Source organism: Numida meleagris, chromosome 5, assembly GCF_002078875.1.
Source record: "Numida meleagris isolate 19003 breed g44 Domestic line chromosome 5, NumMel1.0, whole genome shotgun sequence".
Classification (NCBI taxonomy): Eukaryota; Metazoa; Chordata; class Aves; order Galliformes; family Numididae; genus Numida; species Numida meleagris.
Window position 1 is genome coordinate 15,034,658 of NC_034413.1, and position 22,855 is coordinate 15,057,512.

At 50.1% G+C, this 22,855-nt stretch overlaps 1 protein-coding gene across 1 annotated transcript; it reads left to right on the plus strand.

Annotated features, from left to right (window-relative positions):
* HHEX (hematopoietically expressed homeobox) lies at positions 13,815 to 18,074 on the plus strand. The gene is made up of 4 exons (XM_021400014.1): positions 13,815 to 14,211; positions 15,447 to 15,625; positions 15,710 to 15,760; positions 16,896 to 18,074. Exons 1-4 carry the CDS (start codon positions 13,830 to 13,832, stop codon positions 17,115 to 17,117), a joined length of 834 nt encoding a protein of 277 aa, XP_021255689.1. The 5' UTR covers positions 13,815 to 13,829; the 3' UTR covers positions 17,118 to 18,074.

Here is a 22,855-nt window from a genome sequence, read left to right on the forward strand (position 1 = left end):
TGGTATGGTGAAGGATCAGATTCTCTATTTCTAAAGTACATACTAACTTGATAACGATATTTTAAAAACAGAGAAATCCAGGGCCCTCTGCTCTCTGACAACTAAAAATTTCATGACGTGTAGAAGGATTTTTCCAGGTAATCCTGGCAGTTGTTTTAATTCCTAATTCTACACGCTTTTCACAGGTATGTTGGGCAAATTTGCTTCCCCTAACTTTGTAAAAGGACTTATGGATCTTTCAGGGTAGGTAAGATTCTATTGTTCTGCTGTTAAAAGTCTTGATCCAATGTCTGTTGAAGCTACTACTGACAGTAGTGCTCCCAAGATCATGCCAAGATCTGTAGGCGTTGTGTTCATCACTGAATGAGGAATCTATCTACAAATCACAGCACCGCAGTTCACACCGCAGATGCCCCCTATTTTCAGGAACTGAGCTTCACAGCAAATTTAGGGACCACCACGTCCACTTCGGAAGTAGATTGTTAATGTCTTGTTAAGGTGTTTCTGAGGGAGTAAACACCAGTCTTTCTGTTGACACTGAAGAGCTTAAGTAACCACCATCATATGCAAAGACTGTTAGGGGAAACTGCTTTTTCACCTTTCAATTAACATTCACTAACCACCAAAACTAAACGTAAGTGGCATTAGTGTTATGCTTAGAGGCTGAAGGAAGCAATGAGTGAATCACTTATCCTTTGTGAGAGCCAGCAATTTCTGTGAGTTAATTAAAATATGGCATTAATTTCAAATTTCAAAACCATTCATTAAATCCTTATAACATAATGAAATGACGACAGGCGCCAAAATTTTGCTTATTCACTCTAACAGTTTATTTTAGGAAACTCAGTCCAACAGGATGAACCCTGGATATACAGATTAACGCAAGGGAGGAAATTTTATGATGTCTGTTAGTTAATACAGAAGCCAATCTTATTAATCATGGATTTACAGAGGGCTGTTTTATTAGATGTTAACCATAGCTTATGTTGACAATTGATTTTCATTGTAGGACAACTAAATTTATTATTTGTAATAAGATAAAGATAATTAAATTGACTTTATAAAGGTTACTACCATAAACGTTGGTAGTACCTGTGAATAGCAAACACAGAACTGCTTTAGCAGCGAAAATTCAGTTAAGTGATAGCGTTTTTTTTTCCATTACATTTAATTGTCTCTGAATATTTTTAGCCTCCATTTCATTTTCCACCCTTTCATTTTTGTTTTCTAATGCTGTGAAAAAACAGTTTGGGTTGAAACCTCACCTCCAGTTTATTTTCTTTCCAATTAGAAAATCAGGGTCAAAACATTTAAAAAGTGACAGAAGTAAAACAAAATATGAAGTATAAATATGTTATGCAACAAAGTTTTGCCCTGTGTCTTCTCTGTTTTGTCAGTAAGCTATTCACAATATGTTGAAACAGGTCTGGGATCTACAATTAAATCTGACTTTTAGGTGTTTTTCTTTTTTTTAATATTAAAAAGTATAATTATTAAGGAAGAGAATTTGGGCCTTGCAAAAATGAGACTATTCAGAAATTATTTAATCTTTTTTAAATTGTGTTGGTTTCGTGACGTGTATCTCTCCACCCCTCAATGCCATCCATACACCTGGGTGCAATCTTTTGAAAACGTGGAGGAATTCTGCAGCTGCTGAGCCCTTGGGAAAGCAGCTGAAGTAGTATCTACAAACCTAATGACAGCAGAATCGTGGAATCGTAGAAAATCCCGAGTTGGAATGGGCCCACAAGGATCGCTGAGTTCAACTCCTGGCTCCACATAGGAGTACCTTCCGAAGATTTGACAGCGTGGGAACTATCCAGTACGAAGGTAAATTCTATCAAAACACTTGTAGTGCATTTCTACTGTAATGTTAATCTTTGGTTTCTAGCTCAAATTTGCCGTGACACTATAGACTTGTAACTTGCCATTTCTTCTTTGTTATTTTGAACCAGTACTGAAAGGAAAGACGGAGACCTTTAGGAAAACTGCAGTGTAAGGATGGATATTTGATACGGTCTTAGGGGGGAGTTGTTGTTTTTTTAATGAAATACACTTGGCTGGATCTTTGTATTATTAGAGCAAACTGTGATTAGTTCTTCTGTGGTTCATTCATTTGTGGAAAGAAGGTGCAGCTATTTGGCAGAGTATGGAGGAGGTGAGCAGCACATTGCAAGAAGCACAGCTTACCAAGGAGGCCAGGCTGCTGGTTGCTGGGCTGCAATGCGGGTGCCAATCAACTGTTTCATTTATATTTACTTCAGGAAAAAGCAATGAAACTCTTTGTAACTTAAGCTGATGGCCAATTGCCCTATGGCGTTACTGATGCTGCTTTCTCTAACAAAAAAGACTATAAAATATTCAGCATCCACCATATTTTTAATGCTTTGTTGTTGCTGCATGGAACTCCTGAGCTCAGGGCTCTGCTGCCTGATCCAAGGGTATGCATGAGCCCACACTGCCAGGATCCAAGTACTACAGATAAATTCTTCTTTACTGTCGTATTTCTGCTGTGCCCACATCCACAAAAATCTCATCTGTCACCTCGGGCTCAGGCCACCTCCTGGGCAGGTTTTCCTCCTAGAGCAAAGCAGAGCCTGGATTCACCCTGTGATGCTTGCTGCGGTCCCTAGGGGAGAGCCCTGTCACACTCTGCTCTGCCTGAAGCTGGGAACCTCAGGGGAACTCAGCTCCTGGTGTCCCACGTGGTTCCCTCCATCCCCTACATGGAAACCTGAGGAGGTCATGCTTTTAACTTGGATGCAACAAGTGCATAGATGAATCTGGAATAAGCATCGCTTGCTTTGAATTTTCCTATTGTACTTTTTTAACATTAAATACATTTATTGAAACATAAAATACAGATCCTTGGCTGGAGTTTGGCTCTTCACAGCTACCTCACACTGTATTCCTGGACACCTTTGGGTCATTGTAAGTAGCACTTTCTGATTCTCTGCATATTATTTGTAGTGAAGGTGCTGAAGCCATTGCAAGAGTCTGATACTGCCTGGTTTTAATACATGACTTAATCTGCTCAGAACAAAGCCAGGACAGACTCATTCTTCAAGCAGTTTCCATTTCATTGCAGTATTTACTTTAAATGAAAGGCCACGATCCTGTTCAAAGCCATGATTTCCCCCTCTCTCCCCTGCTGTCATTAGAACCAGATAACAGGAAGAGAGAGGAAGATAACTGCCACTTATTTGGATTTCACTGGAGCTCTCCGGCAGAAGCAGGGACGCCAGCCAAAGCCAAATCAATTCATTTGACTGATTTGCTGATTATCTGTGTTAGTTATTCCTTGATTATCTTTCCCGTTGTCCGGGACTAGCTCTTTGCCTTTGGGCTTGGGTTGGCTGCTTGTTTTAACCTGTTATTTGTAGGGAATATTCTGCATTGTATGTAGTGCACGCTCGTCTTTACAGTCAGGAGTAATTGGCACTAGAAGAAGTGAGGGTTGCTGTGTTAACTACTTGAGAGAAAACATGATGATCATTGGTTTTTGTGGGGGCACAGACAGGTGGGGTGAGCTGAGCTCCAGCCGCACGCTGCAGCAGAGGCTGGGGCCCAGGTCCCACTGCCCAGAGCTAGTGGGCTGTGCTCTCCTCCCCTCCCTGTCACTACTGCTCCTGCACTCTCCATCCCAGCAGCGCACATGCTCAGGAAGAATGGAGAACTGGTGCTGCTCAGCCTGAACGTAAGCTTTCATTCCATAGGGTCTACCACAATATAAGACAAGGAGCTATACCAACATTCAGCAAACTGGTGTTAATAACACAGAGGGTGCTAAGGTTATAGTACTACCTGACAGAGATAATTTGTTCAGATTATGCAGGTAGGCCTTCTCCCTCTTGTAACAAAAGGCCCTAAAAAATTCTTCAGAACCCAAGGAAAAATCCTGTGCTTTGGGACCTACAGCAGCAAAGAGAAAAGTGTGCCTCTGATTTGGACCTTTTACACTTCCCATAACTTCCAGGTGAATAAGGTCCTCAGCCCACAGATTGCTTTCTGGTTTTCAACCACATTGTAGCAAACATAGCATAGATAAACAAATGTGGCTTCCTCCACACTAGGAATGAATCACCTGATTCGTATTCGTTACATCTCCTGAGTGGATTCATCCTCAGCAAATAGGGCAGTTAGCGCACGGCTTGAACGAATGCAGGAAAAGTCAGGAAATAAAGCTGTGACCAAAATGCAGTTCACAGAACGGCAGGGGTTGGAAGGAACCTCTGGAGACCAGCGAGTCCAGCCCCCAGATTCTGTCATTCTGAATGGCGCAGAAAGAATCCTAAGTGATAAAGCAACACAGATAAACTATTCATTTTGCAGCCAAACACATGGCACCAGGTATGAAAGCAGTGATGTCAGATCAGGGGCCAGGTTCCCTCTCTCCCGCATGGTGAGACTGGCACAGCGTGTGGGGTGACTCTCCTCCCTTGCCCGCCTGCCACCTTCCCATTTCTGAATGCGTGTGTGCGTACGGCTGTGCTCATCTTGCTCTTCGGTCAAGATAAATTGAGAAGCCTGAGGAGAGGCTGATAAAATGGCAATTACAGCGCTAAGTCAACAAGTAGAGATGGCACCACGTTGGCCAGTGGGAACGTTTGTTCAGCAACGTTCCAGGGAGGGGAGAGAGCTCCAAGAGCACATACAACTTTCTCAGCACAGATAACAGGTTTCCTCTTGACATCAGTCCCCAACAAAGTTGATCCAACCAGTATTATCTGCAAAATCAACCTTTGGCTGGGCCAACAAACCCAGCAGTCCCCAAATCTTAAAATATCCAATTTCAGTAACACACTTTGCTGTAAACTTTGGGCATTAGCTTCAGCTGGATCAGATCTGATAAAATTGCCCCAAGAGGAATTCAGAGGTGCCGGAGCCAACATTCAGCTTAAAGATTAGTTCTTTAAACTTACAGGCATCTGTGTCTCTCATTAGGAGAAGAACATTAGAGCTCCATATTAAGAAAGACCATTAATTCCAGTATCTCCTTCCTGGCCGTGACCAGAGGGGCTGCGGAGGCGATCTGTGAGAAACAGCCACAGCCAGAGATATCCCTTCCTGCTTCCATCAAACTGCAGCATAAGGGCTTCCTGAGCCAAACTCTGTAAGTGAGCTGCTATGTCCAATCCTCATCAAGGTACCTATCCTCCATTAATTTGTCTTCTCTCTTTTTGAACTCATCTGTACTCTTGGCATCCAGAGCTTCCCATGGCAACGAGTTCCATGGTTTAATTATGCACTGTGTGAAAAAGTACTTCCTTTTGTTTGTTTTAAACCTGCTAAAACAGAATTACAGGATGCACAACAGAATTGCAGGGGCAGACTCAAATGGGAAGATAATGTGGAATGACAATGGAAAATCAGTCTCAGCGCAGAGAACTGGAAACCGGTTCTGTTTTTGTGCTGCTCTGAGCACCAGTACAGGATTAGGTACTACTTCCTATCGGTCCTCTCGCTCTCATAAATAAGCTAATTTACCCCATTACTGCAAACAGTCATAAAACAATAGGAACTCACTACAAAAATGACATACGTAAGAAAAGAGAGGTCCGGGTCTTCCTTTTCTGTTTGAGTGAAAAATTGTTCTGACTACTGCTTAGGGAGGGAGGACTCTGAATTTACATTTGAATTTACTGTGCGATACAATGGTTTAAAAATCAATACGCTTCAAGGCTTTCAGAGCCACACCACAGGGAAGGAGTGAGCGAACCTCTCTTCTTGGAACTGAGGCGAGATAACATCTGGAAAAGGTGAGCGTAGTGCTGTGCACCTTGTTACCAGGAAGGCGAGCTGGAGGGAGTTCAGAGAAGAAGAGCCAACTGTAGCTGTGTGCTTGGAAAGACTGCTGGTGAGAAACAGCACAAAGAGCAGACAGTGCAGAGTTTGCTAATCAGCACTCAAGGAAGAAAATGATATAATAACTGTTGACTAATGCTTGAAGTGTGAACCTCCAGGAATGAGGGGAACGAGGATAGCGATTTTATGGTTATCTGGAGCATCCCAACTCTTTAGGAATTCTCTCATTGGTGGCACACACAGAGGTTTTGGAGGGCTGCAGTGCTCCCTATCAAACCAGCTGGTTTATCTATAGCAAACAGCTAACCTGGCTGCCTGACTTCAACATGCATTCTTACAGTTTAATATTTTACAAGTGTCAGATGAGTGCTGTGAAGGATACATAGAGAGCAAGGTCATGTCTCCCCAGTGGATTCAATCCTGGTATGATACATGACATAATCTGAAAGAGACAAAAACAGTAGAAGAGCGGCTCAGGAGCTGTGGAAATGAAGAGATGCAGGAAGGCTTTGGCTGAAGCACATGGTTTTAGAGGCAGGTGGTTCTGACTTGATGCTGTGATGCTGGTCCTACTGAACCAGCCTTGACTTGTGGTCTGGTTTTCAGTGCATCTCAGATTGCAGAAAAAGACCTTTCTTTGGGAACAAATCTTCTAGAAGCAGTGTAATGGTAAAAGATAGGGAGGGTTCTCCCAGTTTCTCCCAGGCTGTCAGATGTTCTTCAGTGAGTAAATGTGAGTGACCTCCAACTTTAGATTGGTTAGTTTGTTTTAATTAATCCTGAAATTTTAATTTGCATTGAGTTTTTAAGAAAGTTTTTGCAATGTTATAAACCTCCTGAAGTCAGATTACACAAGTTTAAAACCTATGTTCAGAGGACATATGTTCAGAGGACAGTGTAGAAATGAATCTTGAAAAGGAAGATATATTTTTTCCAGTTAATATCTACTGCGTGTTCACAATGTTTTACAAGGGATCTCTTTGGTCTCTTATGATTCTATTATTAGTGAGTCTATTCCACGATGGCAAGTCTCCTAAGCCTCTGTCCTAGCGAGCAGTCTGCCTGCTGGATCTCCTCTCCAAATGTTATATGTACTCGATGAGTCTGAACAGATTTTTAAAATCCCATGTTTTTGGCTGAGGATATTCTTCAGCTACTAATTTGCATTTATTGTAGTAACTTTGCAGTAGATTTTTTGCTGTAGGCCAGAGATCAACTTCTGGATTAGCACCTGCAGCAGGTTTGGCTCTGAGCTCGTGATTTAGGTTCAAGGAAACATCTGGGCTGTGGATTATGTGCTGCAACACTGACACTGCACCTCCAATTCCAGGCCCCAGCACTGGGATGAGGTAAGATTATGAGATGGTCAAACTATGGAAGGATTGAGAAACAGCAGCTGTTCTGAAAAACAAATCAAACCCAACCCATAATGTGTTAGCGAAGAACTGTAATCCTTAATATACAAGGTCTGACATACAGATTTCACATCGGTGTACTTACTTTCGTGCCGAGTGTGATTTACTCTTTGTCTTGCTTTTACCAGAAGTATCATTATCAATACAGGTTGTGGTGTAGATATCATTCTTCCAATTTCCATTTGGGAGAAATTGCATTTGGGACAGCACGCCATGCTACCAGCCTGATTCCATGCCCACCAAGAGGACTGTACTCAGCTGCACAACCATCGCTACATGCTCCTCTGAACAGCACTGTTAATTTCTAGACCAGTAAGCTCTAGAAACACAACTCAAACAAGATGAATATTCCAACCAGACCCCGGGGGGGAGGAGGGGGGGGAAGAAAAAAAAAGACAATGAAATAAAGCAACAGAGAATGGCAAAATCTAGTTTTGTGAAAACATTCCCCTGATTTCCAAACTCTGAAGAGGCCCAAACTGTGATTTGACTAACAGGTGACTGTTACTGGAGAGGGTGAATGGAATCAGACACACAGAAGACCCACTCAAATGCTCACCTACACCTTTCTCTGGGTGTACTGAATTGAATGGAGCCACTATCTTCTACTTTGACCGGGAAAAGTATCCTTCTTTTTGCCTCGTCTCCCAGGTTGTGTGGGTTTCCCCTCCATGGTACCACCACCAGGGCCCCAGATGAAGCTGCTGGCAGATGTTGGCAATCCAGGAGTCAGTGCTTCCCAGTGCTGCATCCAGAGTGGATTGAACTGCTGACACTGACCAGGTCCGCTGCTCTTCCACAGCTGTGGCATCCTCCTGAGTCCTCACTGCAAAGCTGAAGTCCTGGTTGGTGGCTGGAAGTGCCACCAGTGCTCTGTGACACTGAGACTTTGCCACTGTCATGAAACTCCATACTGTTGTCAGACCTAATCAGAGCTCTCCCACCACCTCTGGAGTGAACTGATGGCGTATGCTGGCACAATGCATCCTCTGGATTGAGAGACTCAGGGCTGGGTACCATCTGCAGCTGGGGCCATGTTATATGGGCTGACTCTGGGCTGTGCAGTTTCCATCACAAAGGAGAACCTCAGCTCCAAGGCTGGAGCAAAAAGGGGAGACAGCTGCCTTAAGGAAGGTCCTTTATTTCTTCAATTCAATATTGAATCCTACATGATATTTCCATGTGCAACCATCAAGGCATATTCTGTCATGCTTTTATGAAAAGCTGCACAATTGGTCTTGGGAGACCATCAGCTCCGATGGGCTCCAAAACCATTCCATGAGCTCTGAGTTAGTCTCTGAGGTGCCCCCTGGCCTTCATGCACCAGCTCTACCCCAGTGCTTCTGCTCCTGCCCGTGGAAATGGAGCCTGGAAGAGTTCTGCACCCAGATCTCGCACTCTGTTTGCCAGATGAGGAGAGATTTCAGATCCATCCTCCTAACTCCACTGCCAAACAGCCATGAGTTGTTACCTTGATTGTTACTGCACGCTGCTGCTTTTCTCTATTAACAACTGCACACACCTATCAGCTCCAGATAAAACAAACCTTCCTGGGGAATGATTTCATGATGCCAAAATGATAAAGTTGGCTAAAAAATGTAGAGCGAATGTGTGAGCTCTGGAAAACATTAACAAAAATAACCAAGTAACACTCCCCATTCATACCTAATTCCTACCGACATCAAATTTAGCTGTGTGTACTTTGGACCCGCTGGAACTCAACTCCTGTTTGAAATGCCCAATAGCTTGTAGTCTGATTACTCTGTAAAAAAAAAGATGTGTTGTCATCACTGTAGTTTAGGCAGATTCTTCATTGTCTGCTCTCTTGTTATGGGCATTTACATCAACACGGAGTGGGTGTACAGCAGCCAGCAGTCTGTGTTAGCAGCACTTTACTGTCAGTTTGCACTTACGTCAAGGATTGTGCAAGATGTGAGAGAGAATCTAGCCCCTGGGAATTCCGTGTGTTTTTGGGTGTAATCTTGCTGTGTGTAGCCAACACATAAGAATATAGAGAAGTTGTAACATGCTGTGTCTGCCATCACCCCAAATAAATAGAATGAACCACAGAGCTCTCAGCGCTCACACGCAGGATCCAGAACAGCCCGTGTTTTGCGGTGGCAGATACACAGAAATATGAGCCTGTAAGGAGCGATATATTGCTCTGTTTTTCGTAGTGTTGTTCACCACATTCTCATAACGGGCAGATAAAAAACTCTTTGGGCCAAAGAAGGGTTCCAAAAAATGTTACAGCCCATGGAGTTTCCTAGGATGTCTCTTTGCAGCTCAGAAGAGAACTGGTGAATTCTGTTCCATTGAGCAGAATTGGATTGCGACCCTGGTTTAGAGAAGCCGATATCTCTGCGATCAGTGGGACAGCCCAGAAAGAAAGCGTTATGAAGGTATGTTTATGGAGTGGGGCCATGTGTTCCTTCCTCCCACCTCAGAGTCATAAATGCTGCATATCCCACTCTGCAGCGTGAAGGTGTCCCAGCAGAGGTATTAATGTAGCGCTATCGGGGGCAGGAGGAAATGGAGGCACCTTACCCACGTGCTCCCCGAGGATCTGCCATATGTTGGTTGGAAATCTTTGACAAGACTCAAAGCACCATTAAAGCTTTTCTGAGCCTTTTAAATTTATTTATTTTCACAGCATTGGTGACAGCGTATAAGAAAGGGGCGCTTGCTGGTAGCAACATGGCTCATACCCACAGATCTCCAGAGCCGTGCAGGAAGAATAGCCCTCCAAGTCATCAGAAAGTCAGGACCCAGACATTACAGATGGGTCTCCCTATAGAGGTTTGGGATCCTCCTTTTGCTGTACATAGACCACAGCCCCAGATGGAATAGCAGAGAAAGAACCAAAGGGCAGTCCCTGACTGCGTGCTTCGTTCTCCAGAGGTCTCTCAGTGGTGGAGCACCATGGGTTCCCAGCACAAGGCAAGGATGTCTATGTATTGGGAAAGGGATTTGTTTTCCTCTGACCTAATGCTTAGAAACTGCTGAACCAGTTTTGCTGAGACCTTACAAATCCTTAGCATGAGGCAGATTTCCCCAGAAGAGAATTTTTTCCACCTGAAAGATTTAGATTTGGCAAAAATCACAATCAGATGAATGTAAGGGTGTAGGATGGAAAATGATAAGCCCCTGCCAGCTCTGCCTGCAACAACAACTCACATGTTGTCCACCGCTTTTTGACCACGATTTGTCTTATTTTTCTACAACTAATGAATACTTCTAGTATTCAACTAATGTTATTTTCCTACAGCTAATGAATATTTTAACCTGCCTGATGTTTGTTACGGTTGCATCTCGTTGGTAAATGGTGAGGAGGAGATGTGAGAGGTGAATGTCAACCAGATGAGCGATCTGGAAGACGGAGTACGGGCTGACATCACCCCGCAATGCGCGGTGCCGCTGTCTGGAGTTGTCTGGCTGCCATGGCGCTAGGAAAATCGGAGAGGTGAACTCCCTCCTATTTCCTCCTTGGATGGGGCTCAAGGCAGCGGCCTCACCTCTGTTGGAAGAGGCTTGCAATCCCTTCAGTAATGGGAAGGGGTGGAATGGCTGCGGGCGGGATCCTCTTGGAAAGTGCCAGGTAGCGCTGGGGGATGACTCCGGCTGCTGGGAGCTGGGCTCTGCTGCACTGCCTGCAAATTCTGCACAGCCCTACAGGGTTATTTCAGCCGGGGTGACTAATCTCTGGTCCCTCAGTATCACTGAGGGTGCTATTATGGGCAAATTCCAATTTCTGAGAGCAGAAACTGGCAAGTCCCACAGCAGAAAACCATGCCAGTGGGAACCGCACTAGCGGGGTGAGCAGGTTGTTCTGCGCTCCCGGACCCACTGCTCCTAGAAATTGTTGAGTTCCTTTATTGCCTGCAAAGACGACCCCATGGATCACAAATATTCTGGGGGGCATCTGCAGGTAATCGAGGGTGGGGGACAGTGGAAAACACTGCCTGGCGGCTGCAGCCACCTTCAGGAGCTCCGCATTCCTGATTCTCCGATGTTAGGTGTTTGTCGGTTTGTACGCTCCGTGGATCTTTAGCTGAATTGTTGTTGGTTTGTTGTTCTTTTCCACGTTGTTGGTGTCCCTCCACTCAGTGCTGTCCACAGCCCGGCAGGACTCCCGGGCAGGGCAGGGTCGCCCCGCGCCCCTCGGCCCCACAGACACGAAGTGAAGGGGCGGCCAGGCGGGAGGGTCTCTGGGGCTCCGGGCAGCGTGGAGCTGCTCCCCGCGCCGACGGGAGGCTCCCGGGAGCGGGGTCGGGGCCGGCAGAGGCGGCGAGAAGGAAGGGGGGCCCGGATTTGTTTTATTATTTTCATTTTTTGGTCGTTCCCTCAGCTCGGAGCCCCTCGAAGGGGATTTCGCGGAGCGCGATCGGCAGGACAGGGCCCCGCCGTTATTACAGAACTAATGAGTTCTCCAGGCGCTCCCTTCGGGTCGGGCTCCGAGGTGCGGGGATGCACCGTGTCCTCCCCCCCCCCCCCCCCCCTCCCTCTCCCCGCAGCAGTTCTCGGCTCAGCGAGAGAGCTGGGAAAAGGAATGGGAGAAGTTTTTTAATCACGACGGAGCAAATTTTCATTTCTTTTTCTCCCTCTCCACGAGGAATTGCTGTGCTCCGCAGAGGGAACGTGGAGGAGAAACAGCCTCGATGCGAACGCCCGGTCCCGGGTGGCTGCGGATCGCGCGGTGCCGCCGCGGGTGCTCCGCGTTCCTCGCAGCGTTGGGACCGCGGTGCTGTGTCCGGAGCTGCGCTGCGTCCCTCCCGACAGAAAGCCCAACAGAACGCAGTTCCAAAAAGAAAGGGAAAAGGTTTGATTTAATCCAGAAAATAATTAAAATCTCATGTATTTTTATTGGTTTGAGTATCCAGCAGAGTGAAAATATTGAAACTCCGAGCCCCCTTGCATTAAAAAGTCACAACTGCTCCATTTTATTGGTTCTGACTGTGTGAAAAAAATTATAAGGACAACATTGAAAAAATCCGGGGTTTAGAGCCCCGAATGGCCGTAAAAACAATAAAATCAACTATAAAACCTGCACTAGTGATATTAAAAAATTATGTAGTTCAATAAATGTGACATTTTCATGAATGCGATTTAATAGTCTCCGGGCCGGGAGGAGGAAGGCGAAGGGGTAACAATTGGATCGGAGCGGGGCGGTGCTGCGGGGCCGCGAAATTAAGTGCTTCATTTTCCTTGTTGGGGATTATGCAGTGGGAGTGGAATGTAATAACCGCGCCATTAAACCTTCCCTTTAACAAGGCCAGTTGCTGGTATAAAAGTCAGAAAAGAATAATCTCTTCCTCTATTTATTTGTTCTCCAATAATACCGCAAAACACGGATTTTTTGCTTTTCCTTTTTTTTTTTTTTTTTTCTTCTTCTTAAATTTGTTCTCAGCGTTGGGAAGCACAGACCGCAACACCCCGCGGAGGCCCCGTGCGCACCGCTCGCACCGTTCCCGCGGAGGGCAGTGGGTCAGCGCCTCCCGCGCCCCCATTAAGTGCGCTGAGCTGCAAATCCAACACTTCCAGCCCCAGCCATGAGCTAACCAACCCCCTTGGATGGAGCAATGCCTCGGAGACCGAGAGCGGAGAGAGAAAATAATCAGAACTGTCAGCCTGCTTGACGTGTACCTGATATTTACAAGACACAAGACCACGCTTTAAAGGTGAGTTTTGGCATTTGTTAACAACATAAAGAAAAAAATCCAACCTCCTGATATTATTAAAAATATATATATTTCCATTTCCACAACACCCTTTCGTCTCGCTCCCAGTCTCTTACTTATTAAGAACTTCGTGGGTTCGGGGGGGGAAAGAATATGTGTATATATACATATATATATAAAAGCAGCACCTGCTGTTCCTTAGCAGCTCTCTGCGCTCGCTGTCACCACGTGGAGGGAGGAGGACACCTGCTGCTGCCCCGCTCCCACGTCGGGGCGCTCCCCGGGCCAGCGAGGACGGCTCTGCGGGGTTTGGCGCTGCCGGAGGAGGGCGAGCGGCCGCCTCGCACAGCCTGCCTCCGTCCGGAGCGCCGGGAGCCGCTCCCAGCGCCGCGTCCGCCCCGTCGGTGGCTCCGCCGCCGCCGCCTCTCACTCAGCGGCAGCGGGTGCCCGAGGGGCACTGAGTCCGCGGGCCCGCACCCCCCACTCCCCCATCCCCCGGCCGCCCCCTCTCTCACCTAGAGCCGGGACAGGCTTCGGGGCCGGGGGGGATCGCCCCGTGGGACGCTCGAAATCCGGGCCCGGTGCCGGAGGAACGCGCCCCGCTGCCCGCCCCCCCCCGGTGCCCTCTCGGTGCCGTCGGGGCCCGGCTCGCGTTGATTGGCGCCGCGGGGAGTCCGCTCGGGGGAGGCGGGGGGGAGCGTTCGCCGGCGGGGGTGGTTTCCCCCTTCCCTGGCCGGGCTCATTGGCTAGACGGAGCCGCGGCAGGAAGGGGACAGAGACCACGCGGGCTCCGCCCCGCGCCGATAGAAACCTATCGGAGGGGAACCCGAGCCCGGAGAAACCCGCGGCGGCGGTGGCAGCAGCCGGCGGCCGCGCTCGGGGCCGCTCTCCGAGGGGCGGCCGGGCCGCGGGGGGCCGGGGGGGCCGCGCCATGCAGTACCAGGCGCCGGGCGCGGCTCCGGCGGCGGCCCTGGGCGTCGGCGTCCCGCTGTACGCGCCCACGCCGCTGCTGCAGCCCGCGCACCCCACGCCCTTCTACATCGAGGACATCCTGGGCCGCGGCCCCGCCGCCGCGCCGGCCCCCCACTCCCTGCCCGCCCCGCCGCCGCCGACGCTGCCGTCGCCCAACTCCTCCTTCACCAGCCTGGTGGCCCCGTACCGGACCCCCGTCTACGAGCCGACCCCCATCCACCCGGCCTTCTCCCACCACCTCGCCGCCACCTACGGCACCGGCGCTTACGCCGGGCCCCTCTACTCCTTTCCCCGCGCCGTCGGCGACTACACGCACGCACTGATCCGCCAGGACCCCCTGGGTAAGCCACGGCCCCCCCGCCCCGACCGGTCCCTATCCCATCCCGTCCCGTTCCGTCTCATCCCGTCCCGTGCCGCCGTCGGGGAAGTGGCAGAGTTCAGCCCCCAGCCCTCTCGGCCCCCGCCCGCTTTACAGTAAATTCAGGGCAGCTCCGCGTTCGGAGCGAGACCGCAGTGCGCGGCCGCGGTGACTCAGATTTGTTTTCCTTCAACCGAGCGCCTCTCAGGGTGTCCTTAGTAATGTCGCGTGTGGTTTTGGTGGGGAGTTTTAATTGTGCCGAGAGATCGCGCGGCAGATCGCGGCCTTTTCCTGCCGACGGGTCCCAGTGCCGCCCGCACCGGCCCCGCTCCCGGCCCTGCGGCTCTCGGGGGGGTCCGGGGGGGCCCTTTCTGTCCCGGTGCGGGGCCCGCGCTGCCCTCAGTGATTGCAAAACGCGCCCTGAGTCACCGCACCGCCGCAGCGAAGGAGCCTGACCCTTTCCGTTCATACAGGAAACCTTGAGCTCTCGATAGGAGTAAATCTGGTTTCAGAAGCTGTTAAGTGTTTTCCTGGCCGCCCGGAGCAGGCTCTTCCCCGGGAGTCGTGCACAGCGCTGATTACTTTATCGACATCCTCAATACAGACAAATTCAGGAAACACTCGGCTTCTGATAGCCGGGATCCGTTTTTCTGATATTGTTCATTTCCTCTGTGTGGGATGTGCCTTTATGACAGCTAAAATAACCAGTTGCTTCCTATTTTTTGAGGCTGTTTTGCACCAGAATTACTAAAGCCTGACGCAAGCAAAAATCTTGAAAAACAATGCAGCGAATTTCAAAGGCTGCGGGCGGCGGACGGGGCACAGCAGCGGTGACTCAGGGCCACGGCCACCGACCCCAGGGGCGCCCCGCGGGCACTGGGCCGGAGCGCGGCGCGGGGTTGGGGCGTACGGGCCCGGGCCGTCCCGGTGGGAGATGCTGTGGAGGGGACACGCGGCAGCGAAAGAGCAGAAGGAAGCGAAGGGCTTTTTTTTTTTTTTTTTTTTTTTTTTTTTCTTCTACTCTGTATTTTCTTTGCGCGATAGACCAACAGGAAACACATTGACGGAAACGCTGCCAGAGCCCGTGGAGCGGCTCTGAGCGCTCTCTGTTCCGCGGGGCTGAGAAAGCGGAGGGGAGAAAGTTGGGGCCGGGAGCGGGGCTGGGGGGCGGGGGTGGCCGGGACTGGCGGTGACGGCGCTGCCCCTTTCTCCCCGAAGGAAAGCCGCTGCTGTGGAGCCCCTTCATCCAGCGGCCGCTGCACAAGAGGAAGGGCGGGCAGGTGCGCTTCTCCAACGAGCAGACCATCGAGCTGGAGAAGAAGTTCGAGACGCAGAAATACCTCTCCCCGCCCGAGAGGAAGCGCCTGGCCAAGCTGCTGCAGCTCAGCGAGCGCCAGGTGAGGCCCTGCCCCGCTCCCCGAGGCCGGGGGGGTCCCTGCGGCCCGACCCGCGCTACCCTGTGCCTTTCTCTCCCGCCGTAGGTTAAAACGTGGTTCCAGAACCGCAGAGCCAAATGGAGGCGCCTGAAGCAGGTACGGGATGGTTCCGTTTCTATAGCAATACGGGTTTAATGGCGTTATCTCGGCGCGGCGCCCGGTGCGGGATGTGTGCAGCACTCATCCGGCGCTGTTTAACCTCTTCACCTTGATTAAAACGGCAAACACCGCGCCGCGGCCCGACGGGGCTCGCTCGGGCAGCACTAATGCTAAAAGCTCCTAATGCGGCTCCGGGTCAATGCCGGGCGGCCCTCACACCGCGCCCGTTGCAACTCGGCGCTAATTGTTTTGTAAACCCATATGTTGTTTAGCCAATTAGCGCCGGGGAGATAAGCGAGCGACGGTGAACGGCTCCGGCTGTGGGGTCGGAGGGGGACGGCCACAGCGCTTTCAGAGACCCCCCCGTGCCCCCCCATCCCCCGTCGGGGGCACCGCGGGGAAAGCCGCGGCTCTTTACGGGCGGTCCCGTAAAGAGAGAGCCGCGGAGCACTGCGCGGATCCCCCGCTCATAAGCGCTGTGCTGGAAGGCAGAGCTTTGTTTTTATGGCCCAGCTCAGTCGGGTCGGGGACTTCAGCTCAAACATTTGGGAAAAAATCCCAGTCACGGCCTGATTCGGGCATGTGGGATATTTATCCTGCGGCTTTGCCTCGGCTTTACCGCACCTCGGCTCAGACCCCCTTGCTCCTGCACTCGGTGCTAGTCCGTGGCCGAGCCCCTCGGCAGTGCCTGCAGCTCCCGGCCCCGCAGCCGCTCCTTCCGTGCTGTGACCTCGCACACGTCCCCACACACCGCACGGCAGTGCCACGCATCCACACCCGCTTCCCCCACTGCGGGCACACGGGCTCCTGCCATCAGCAATCGGCTTTGATTTGATTTGATTTATTTTTTAATAGTGTGTGTTTTCATGTTGAGCTTTGGCCTTAGAGCTTAATTAATTTTTTTTCCCATTTACTTTTGAGCCTTTGACGGATTCGGGCTCCCTCTTTTTGCCACGGGGATTGCCATGTAGTTGAGAACAGATCGGGGCCAAGTTTGGAGCCTCGCACCAAACGTGTGCTTCGCTAAAGAGTGGGGTCGGCCCCGAGCCCGGCGCTGGGCTCAGCCCTTCCCGCACGGAGCTCCTCGATGGTTCCCTGTAGCTCCGTTCCCAGCGGCTTTCTGTCCCCGCAGGAAAACCCCCAGGCCACCAAAAAGGAGGAGGCAGAAGGCACCGGCGATCACGGCGACCCGCAGCCGGAGGGCAGCCCCAGCCCTGCCAGGGGGGGCGAGGCCGAGCCGCAGGACAGCCCCTCGGCCGCCTCGCAGGAGGACCCCGAGTCCGACGTCTCCGACGACTCCGACCAGGAGGTGGACATCGAGGGCGACAAAGGCTTCTACAGTGCCACACGCTGACGGCCCGCGGGCGCGGAGCCGAGCTCGGCTTGCGCTGTCGCGGGATTGCGGGGAGGAGAACTTTACGACGGGAGAGGACTTTCACCATTCCGCTGAAAGACAAAGAAGCACAAACGGACTCGTTTTGTAATAATCTGAGAAAGAAAAGATATATGTTCTGCAAACGGCCCGTTTTTTGGCAGATCTCTGATTTGATTGTAGGGACTGATCGGTGGTTTGTATTTACTGTGTAAGATCTATCTGTACATTGATTGGTGCTCTACCCGGGACACAGCGCTGTGCCCGTCTCCGGCTGCTGGAAACCACCCCCCAGCTCATGTCGTGGGGGGGGAGCGCAGAGGGCAGGACCGTGCCTTTGTGTGTACAAACGAATGTGCTTTAAATGGATTAATTTAAGCGCCCTTTGCAGGCAGAGAAATGTATTCTGTGCCATATACAGGGATCGGAACATCCCGACAGTGCCTTACCCCACCCAGGACCTGCCTCCATGCCCCCCGGTGGGATCCCCCCTAACCGGACAGACGCTGTGGGCACGTTCAGTTTTGCTCTTGATGGGATGAAACGTCCCTCATCACATTTTGGAGGACTTTGCTCCACAATCTGCGTGGTTCCATTTGCAGGGAAAAAAAAAAAACCCAAAAACAAAACATCAAGCCAACCCAACCTATTTTTTTCCTTGACAAATCTGTCATGCCATCCCCCAGATTTCCCATTTAAGAAGGAAATGGGGGGGGCTAATAGGGCACTGCAGGGTGCAGCGCGGCAGTGGGCAGCTGTGCCCAGCGTGTCCCTCTCTGCTTCTGTACATAGCAGTTTGCCTTAAAAGTCTTTGCGGTTTTATACCTCACCTTGTTCATATTTTGTACATATTGGTTCAATGTTTAAAAAAAAGAAGAAGCAAAACCTGGTATTTAATTTTTGATGGATTTGTTTGAAATAAAACGAAACTCGGCACCACCGCTGCTCGATTCCTGGCACAGCCCCCAGGTGCCCGTAGCAGGACTCTTCCTTCCAGGGGCCGTCAGCCGCGGCCTCGTGTCCCGCTGTCCCGCGTGGGCTCTCTACCGCGTATCGGCTTCGTGCGAGTCCGGGGGAACACGAGGAGGGAGGGTGGGAGGAGGAGCGGGTCCGCGGGGCATCGACCGGAGCCGGGCAGCCGCTGACCCGCCTGAGTCAACAGCGGTGATCCATCGGCCTTTCTCCGAAACGCCGCCCGGGGGGGGGGGGGGTGTTCCGCGCGGGGTCCCTTCTCGCGTCCGAGAGTGTTCGTGCCTCTCTAAAGCCGCCTAGCTGGAGAATAGCGGAGCAAGCACCGCACGAAGTGGGAGGTGTCTCTGCCACTGTTCGGCTCCGGCAAATGTTCCCTGCCGTGACACGGGTGGGAGCATCGCCTTGGGCAGGGAAAAGCGTTCCCACCGCCCCATTCCCCTCGGGTCGAGTCTCTGCTAGGGTCCCACCGGGCACAGAGCGGTGCCAGCGGGCGGCACAGGGCAGCCCGGCTGACCTCCTTCCTTCTTCGGGATTGGGCGGCACCGGCCGTGCCAACCCACGGGGACGGGAGCACGCGTGGGACAGAGTCACGGTGGGCTGCGGGAGCCCCATTTCCAAGAGAGGTGATCCGGGAGCCCCCGCCCCGAAAGGTTCGCGTCACACCCGGCGCCCAGCCGAGCTGTGGATTTGCGGGGTGTCGGGCAAGTGGCGACGGGGCTGTCCCCGGCGGGGCCGTGCCAATGGAATGGGGGGGTTCCCCGCGGGGACTCGCACTGCGGGTGGCAGCGCGCCGCGGCGGGGCTGAGCCACGGCTGACCCGGGAACCCGCTCCCCCCATCCCGGCCCCGCGTGGGGCTGCCCGCCGCCCGGCTCTCGCGTCCTCGGCGGGAGAAAAGCGGCCGAGGCACTTTACACCGTGCGGCAAAAGCTTCGAGCCCCTTCCGTGCCACACCGCTTTTTCTTATTTGTTTGCCCGTTGGCTACTTCATGCCGAACTAGCACGTATGACCTTTCCAGCACAACTCCCGTCTTGTTTTCGACTCTTTTATCAGCAGATTCAACTTGAAAATGGTTATCATTTAGCAGAAAAACAAACAGAAAAGCACATTTTTGTAAGCAAAACGTTAATGATTGGAAGAATTGCACCGATTTCAGCTTGACAGTGTGTGATTAATCCTCCGGGTCAGGTACTTATATTTTTAGTCATTGGGTTCGTCGGCCTTTGATATGCAGAACTCTTTCTAGCCTAATAGGATATCGACCCGGCTGCCAATGTACTTTGACTCCTTAAACAGCGGCTCGCAGGTGCGGGGCCTCGGCGGCCCGGGACGGGCACACACGGGGGCGCCCGGGCTTTGGGGCCGCGGCAGCTGCGGGTGGGACCCGGGTGGGACCCGGCCCCAAAGCCCGGGTGCCCGACCCCAAAGCCCCGTTGCCTCCCGCCAGCGGGGCCGGGACACGCGTGGGGCACCCAGTCGTGGTCCCCCGGAGAGCCTCGAGTGCTCTCGCCGTGTGCGAGGGGAGGAGGGAAGTGGCTGCACGGTGTTTGCGACCCTGGGGGTGCTTTAATCCTTTACACTGAGATGGCCCGAGCCTCTTACTGAACAATAATAATATGAAATAATAACCGAGGGCGCCTAATCGCACTCGCAGAAAAGGAGCTGCCCCTGTTCACAGCAGAATGAAGGAGGGTTTGCTGCTGAGTTTGGTGGGCATCAGTATGTTACACTGGGCTCCCGTGAAATCTTCTATTGGATTTCTTCTTGGAGGACAAAAATCTGTGTGCAGTATTACTGTCTTTCAGATACTTATATATGTGTGTTTATACATATGGACAAATGCATAGAAAAATAAATTTGTAAATAAATATATAAAGGTTAGATTTTTAAAGACCTTGTTTTAGCACAAGAGAATGTTTCAAAATAGAGCTGAAAACCTGAAATAAGATCCAACAGCTGGTCAGAGCACGCTGAGCTCATTCAGCTCCACTTCCACTGCTGTTTAATGGCGTTTGAGCTCCATGAGACAGAAAGCTTTGGTCCAGTACTGCTGGTGACAGCAAGAGCTTACTGCAGAGCCTTTGCTGACTGCGGAGCCTCAGCCTTATCCCAGGTCATGGGTTTTGTTGGCTCCAGGCCTTTATTTACATCAGGAAATCAATCCATGTTTCTGAAATATATCAGGTACTGAGACCCAAGGGCAAAAGAACTTGACACAATTATGAGAAAGACTCCTCATGGTAATTTAAGTGACTCCATTCTGCAGCTCCATTGTTTCAGAGCTATTGGCAAATGACTGCTGAGAACAAGCAAGCCAAGGTCGGACTGTCATTTTGGAGTTATACACATGAGTTACTGTTCAGTGAACACTTCCATCTGTGTTGGTAACTTCAGTTTTTCCCCTGATCATCAGGTACCCCATCCGTGTCATAAAGACATTATTTCTAATGGGACTAATTGAGATGTGTTTTTTTTTTCCTACCAGACTAATACACAACTATTCTATAAAGCCTTCATCATAAATAGAACTCATAGCAATTTTTTTTTTTTTCTGTATGAGAAGGTCCTGACATTAAGCAGTCAGAGAGGCTTGGCTCGTGCTTCTTCAGCTGTGGTAAGGACTTTTCCCCTTGCTCCTTTGTCTTATCTATCTATTTGTTTATTTATTTATTCATTTTCCTGAACTGTTGTTTAAGATGTCAAAGATGCCAAGACAATTCTGGAAACTGTTCCTCTAACTTGTTCACTCTCCAGTCAGCTTTGTAGAAGCACAACAGAGCAATGATGTACGTTAATGACTAAGAGCTTATCTGCTGACTTGGTAAGATATGACAATTATTACAACATGAATGTGTGCACGCATGTTGGCCACACACTTTAAAACAGATGTTTAAAGGAGTAGGCTGAGGGCTTTGTCAGAGTACATTTCACCAAAACTCAAGGCAGAGGCAAAGCCAGTGGCTGTCCAGTGGCCTGTAAGAAATGAGTGGGTGCTCACACCCAGCTGAAAACACTGACGGTAAAGAGGCATTAAACTTTGCTTTTGTTGGTGCAGCTTTGGCAAATGCATCGAGTCAAAGATTGAATGGCCATGGAAAATGAGCTGGGATCTCATCAGCCTTAGAGAAAGGGCCATTTCCAGAAGTAATTCAATCAAGCTTATTTGAGGACTAAGAATCTCATCTGACGATACATAGAGTTCAATATCCATAATATTGTATTAGCAGGCTGTTGTTGCCTGCTGGTTCTCCAGAGCTGCTACCAGCTGAGCAGAACATGATCTTACTGAACTTTTTGTAGGTTTTGCTTTTGAAAAAAATAGGTTTTGACTAAACTGAATGTACTGAAATAGGATCTTTCTCTCCTATCACCTAGACGAGGCCTCAGACTGCTCCCTCACTTGTCAATTTTTGTCATTACTTTGAAAATCTATGTGGAGAAACTCCTTATTGATAGCTGCCTGTGCTCCATGCCCCTTGGCTGTGGCAGTGGGGCTTCCCATGAGCTTGGTGTGTCATTCTAGAAAGCATTCTGGCATTGTCTAGATGAGTATAAAAGTTGTGTTTTTAGAATGACTTAGCAAACACTTTTTTAACATCTTTTGATGTTAACAGCATTTGATTTGTCCTATCTATGCAAGGTTTCACAATGTGGTAGTCAAGCCACCTTAGTTAATATCTTTAAAAACACAACTTTTATTCTAGTCTAGACGTACTGAAAGAAGGTGTTTGTCCTGGAGTACACCCACACGAGGTTATGGCAGTTGTACAATGAGTCAGGACTGCTCACTACCATGCAGTTTATCTCAATGACTTACTGCAGATACCAGGATAAAGATCACAGGTTAAAAGGGGAAGAGGTAACTTTTACGTACATCGCTTCTTCCACTTCCCTTTCTGTATAAGAAGGAACCCTCCTACCCAGCCCAAAGAACTACTCATCCACACATGGGGTCGGTCAGAGCAGCTGACTTTGCCCACACCTGTGGTGCAGCAGAACACATTCTGCACAAGGCTGAGTACTTATAGAGTTGCCTCTGTATGGACCTGCCCTCTTCGTCCTGTCACCAAACCTCTTCATTTTTGCCAGGAAGCCGTTTCTACACCCATTTGGAATGAACATAGCCCAGGTTAGTACAATATAGCACTAAATAATCCCACTTCTGACACCCTGAGATTGTTCAGTCCAGAAAAGAGGAAGCCGAGGGGAGACCTTATCACTCTCTACAGCTCCCTGAAAGGAGGTTGTACTGAGGTGGGGGTCCACCTCTTCTCCCAGGTAACAGAGATAGGATGAGAGGTAATGGCCTTAAGTTGCCCCAGGGGAGGTTCAGGTTGGATATTAGGAAACATTTCTTCTCAGAAAGAGTCGCAGTGCATTGGCACAGGCTGCACAGGGGGGTGGTGGAGTCACTGTCTCTGGAGGTGTTCAAGAAAAGGGTAGATGGTGCACTGAGTGACATGGTACAGAACAGCCACAGGCATGGGTTGGTGGTTGGACTAGGTGATCTTAGTGGTCTTTCCAACATTAATGATTCTATGATTCTATTATACAATGGTCTTTGAAGAAGAGGTCTGCACTAACTTGGTTTGTTTTGTCCAGTGGGTATCCAGGAACATTGTGCCCAGGCAGCTCTGCTGGCACATTGGAGAAATGTTGCCAATTTTGGTAGTATTGTTGGCTGGTCCTGGGCTTCTTGTCAAATTAGATGTTGAATTCAGCTTGGCCATGTGCATGTCGATGCCAGTC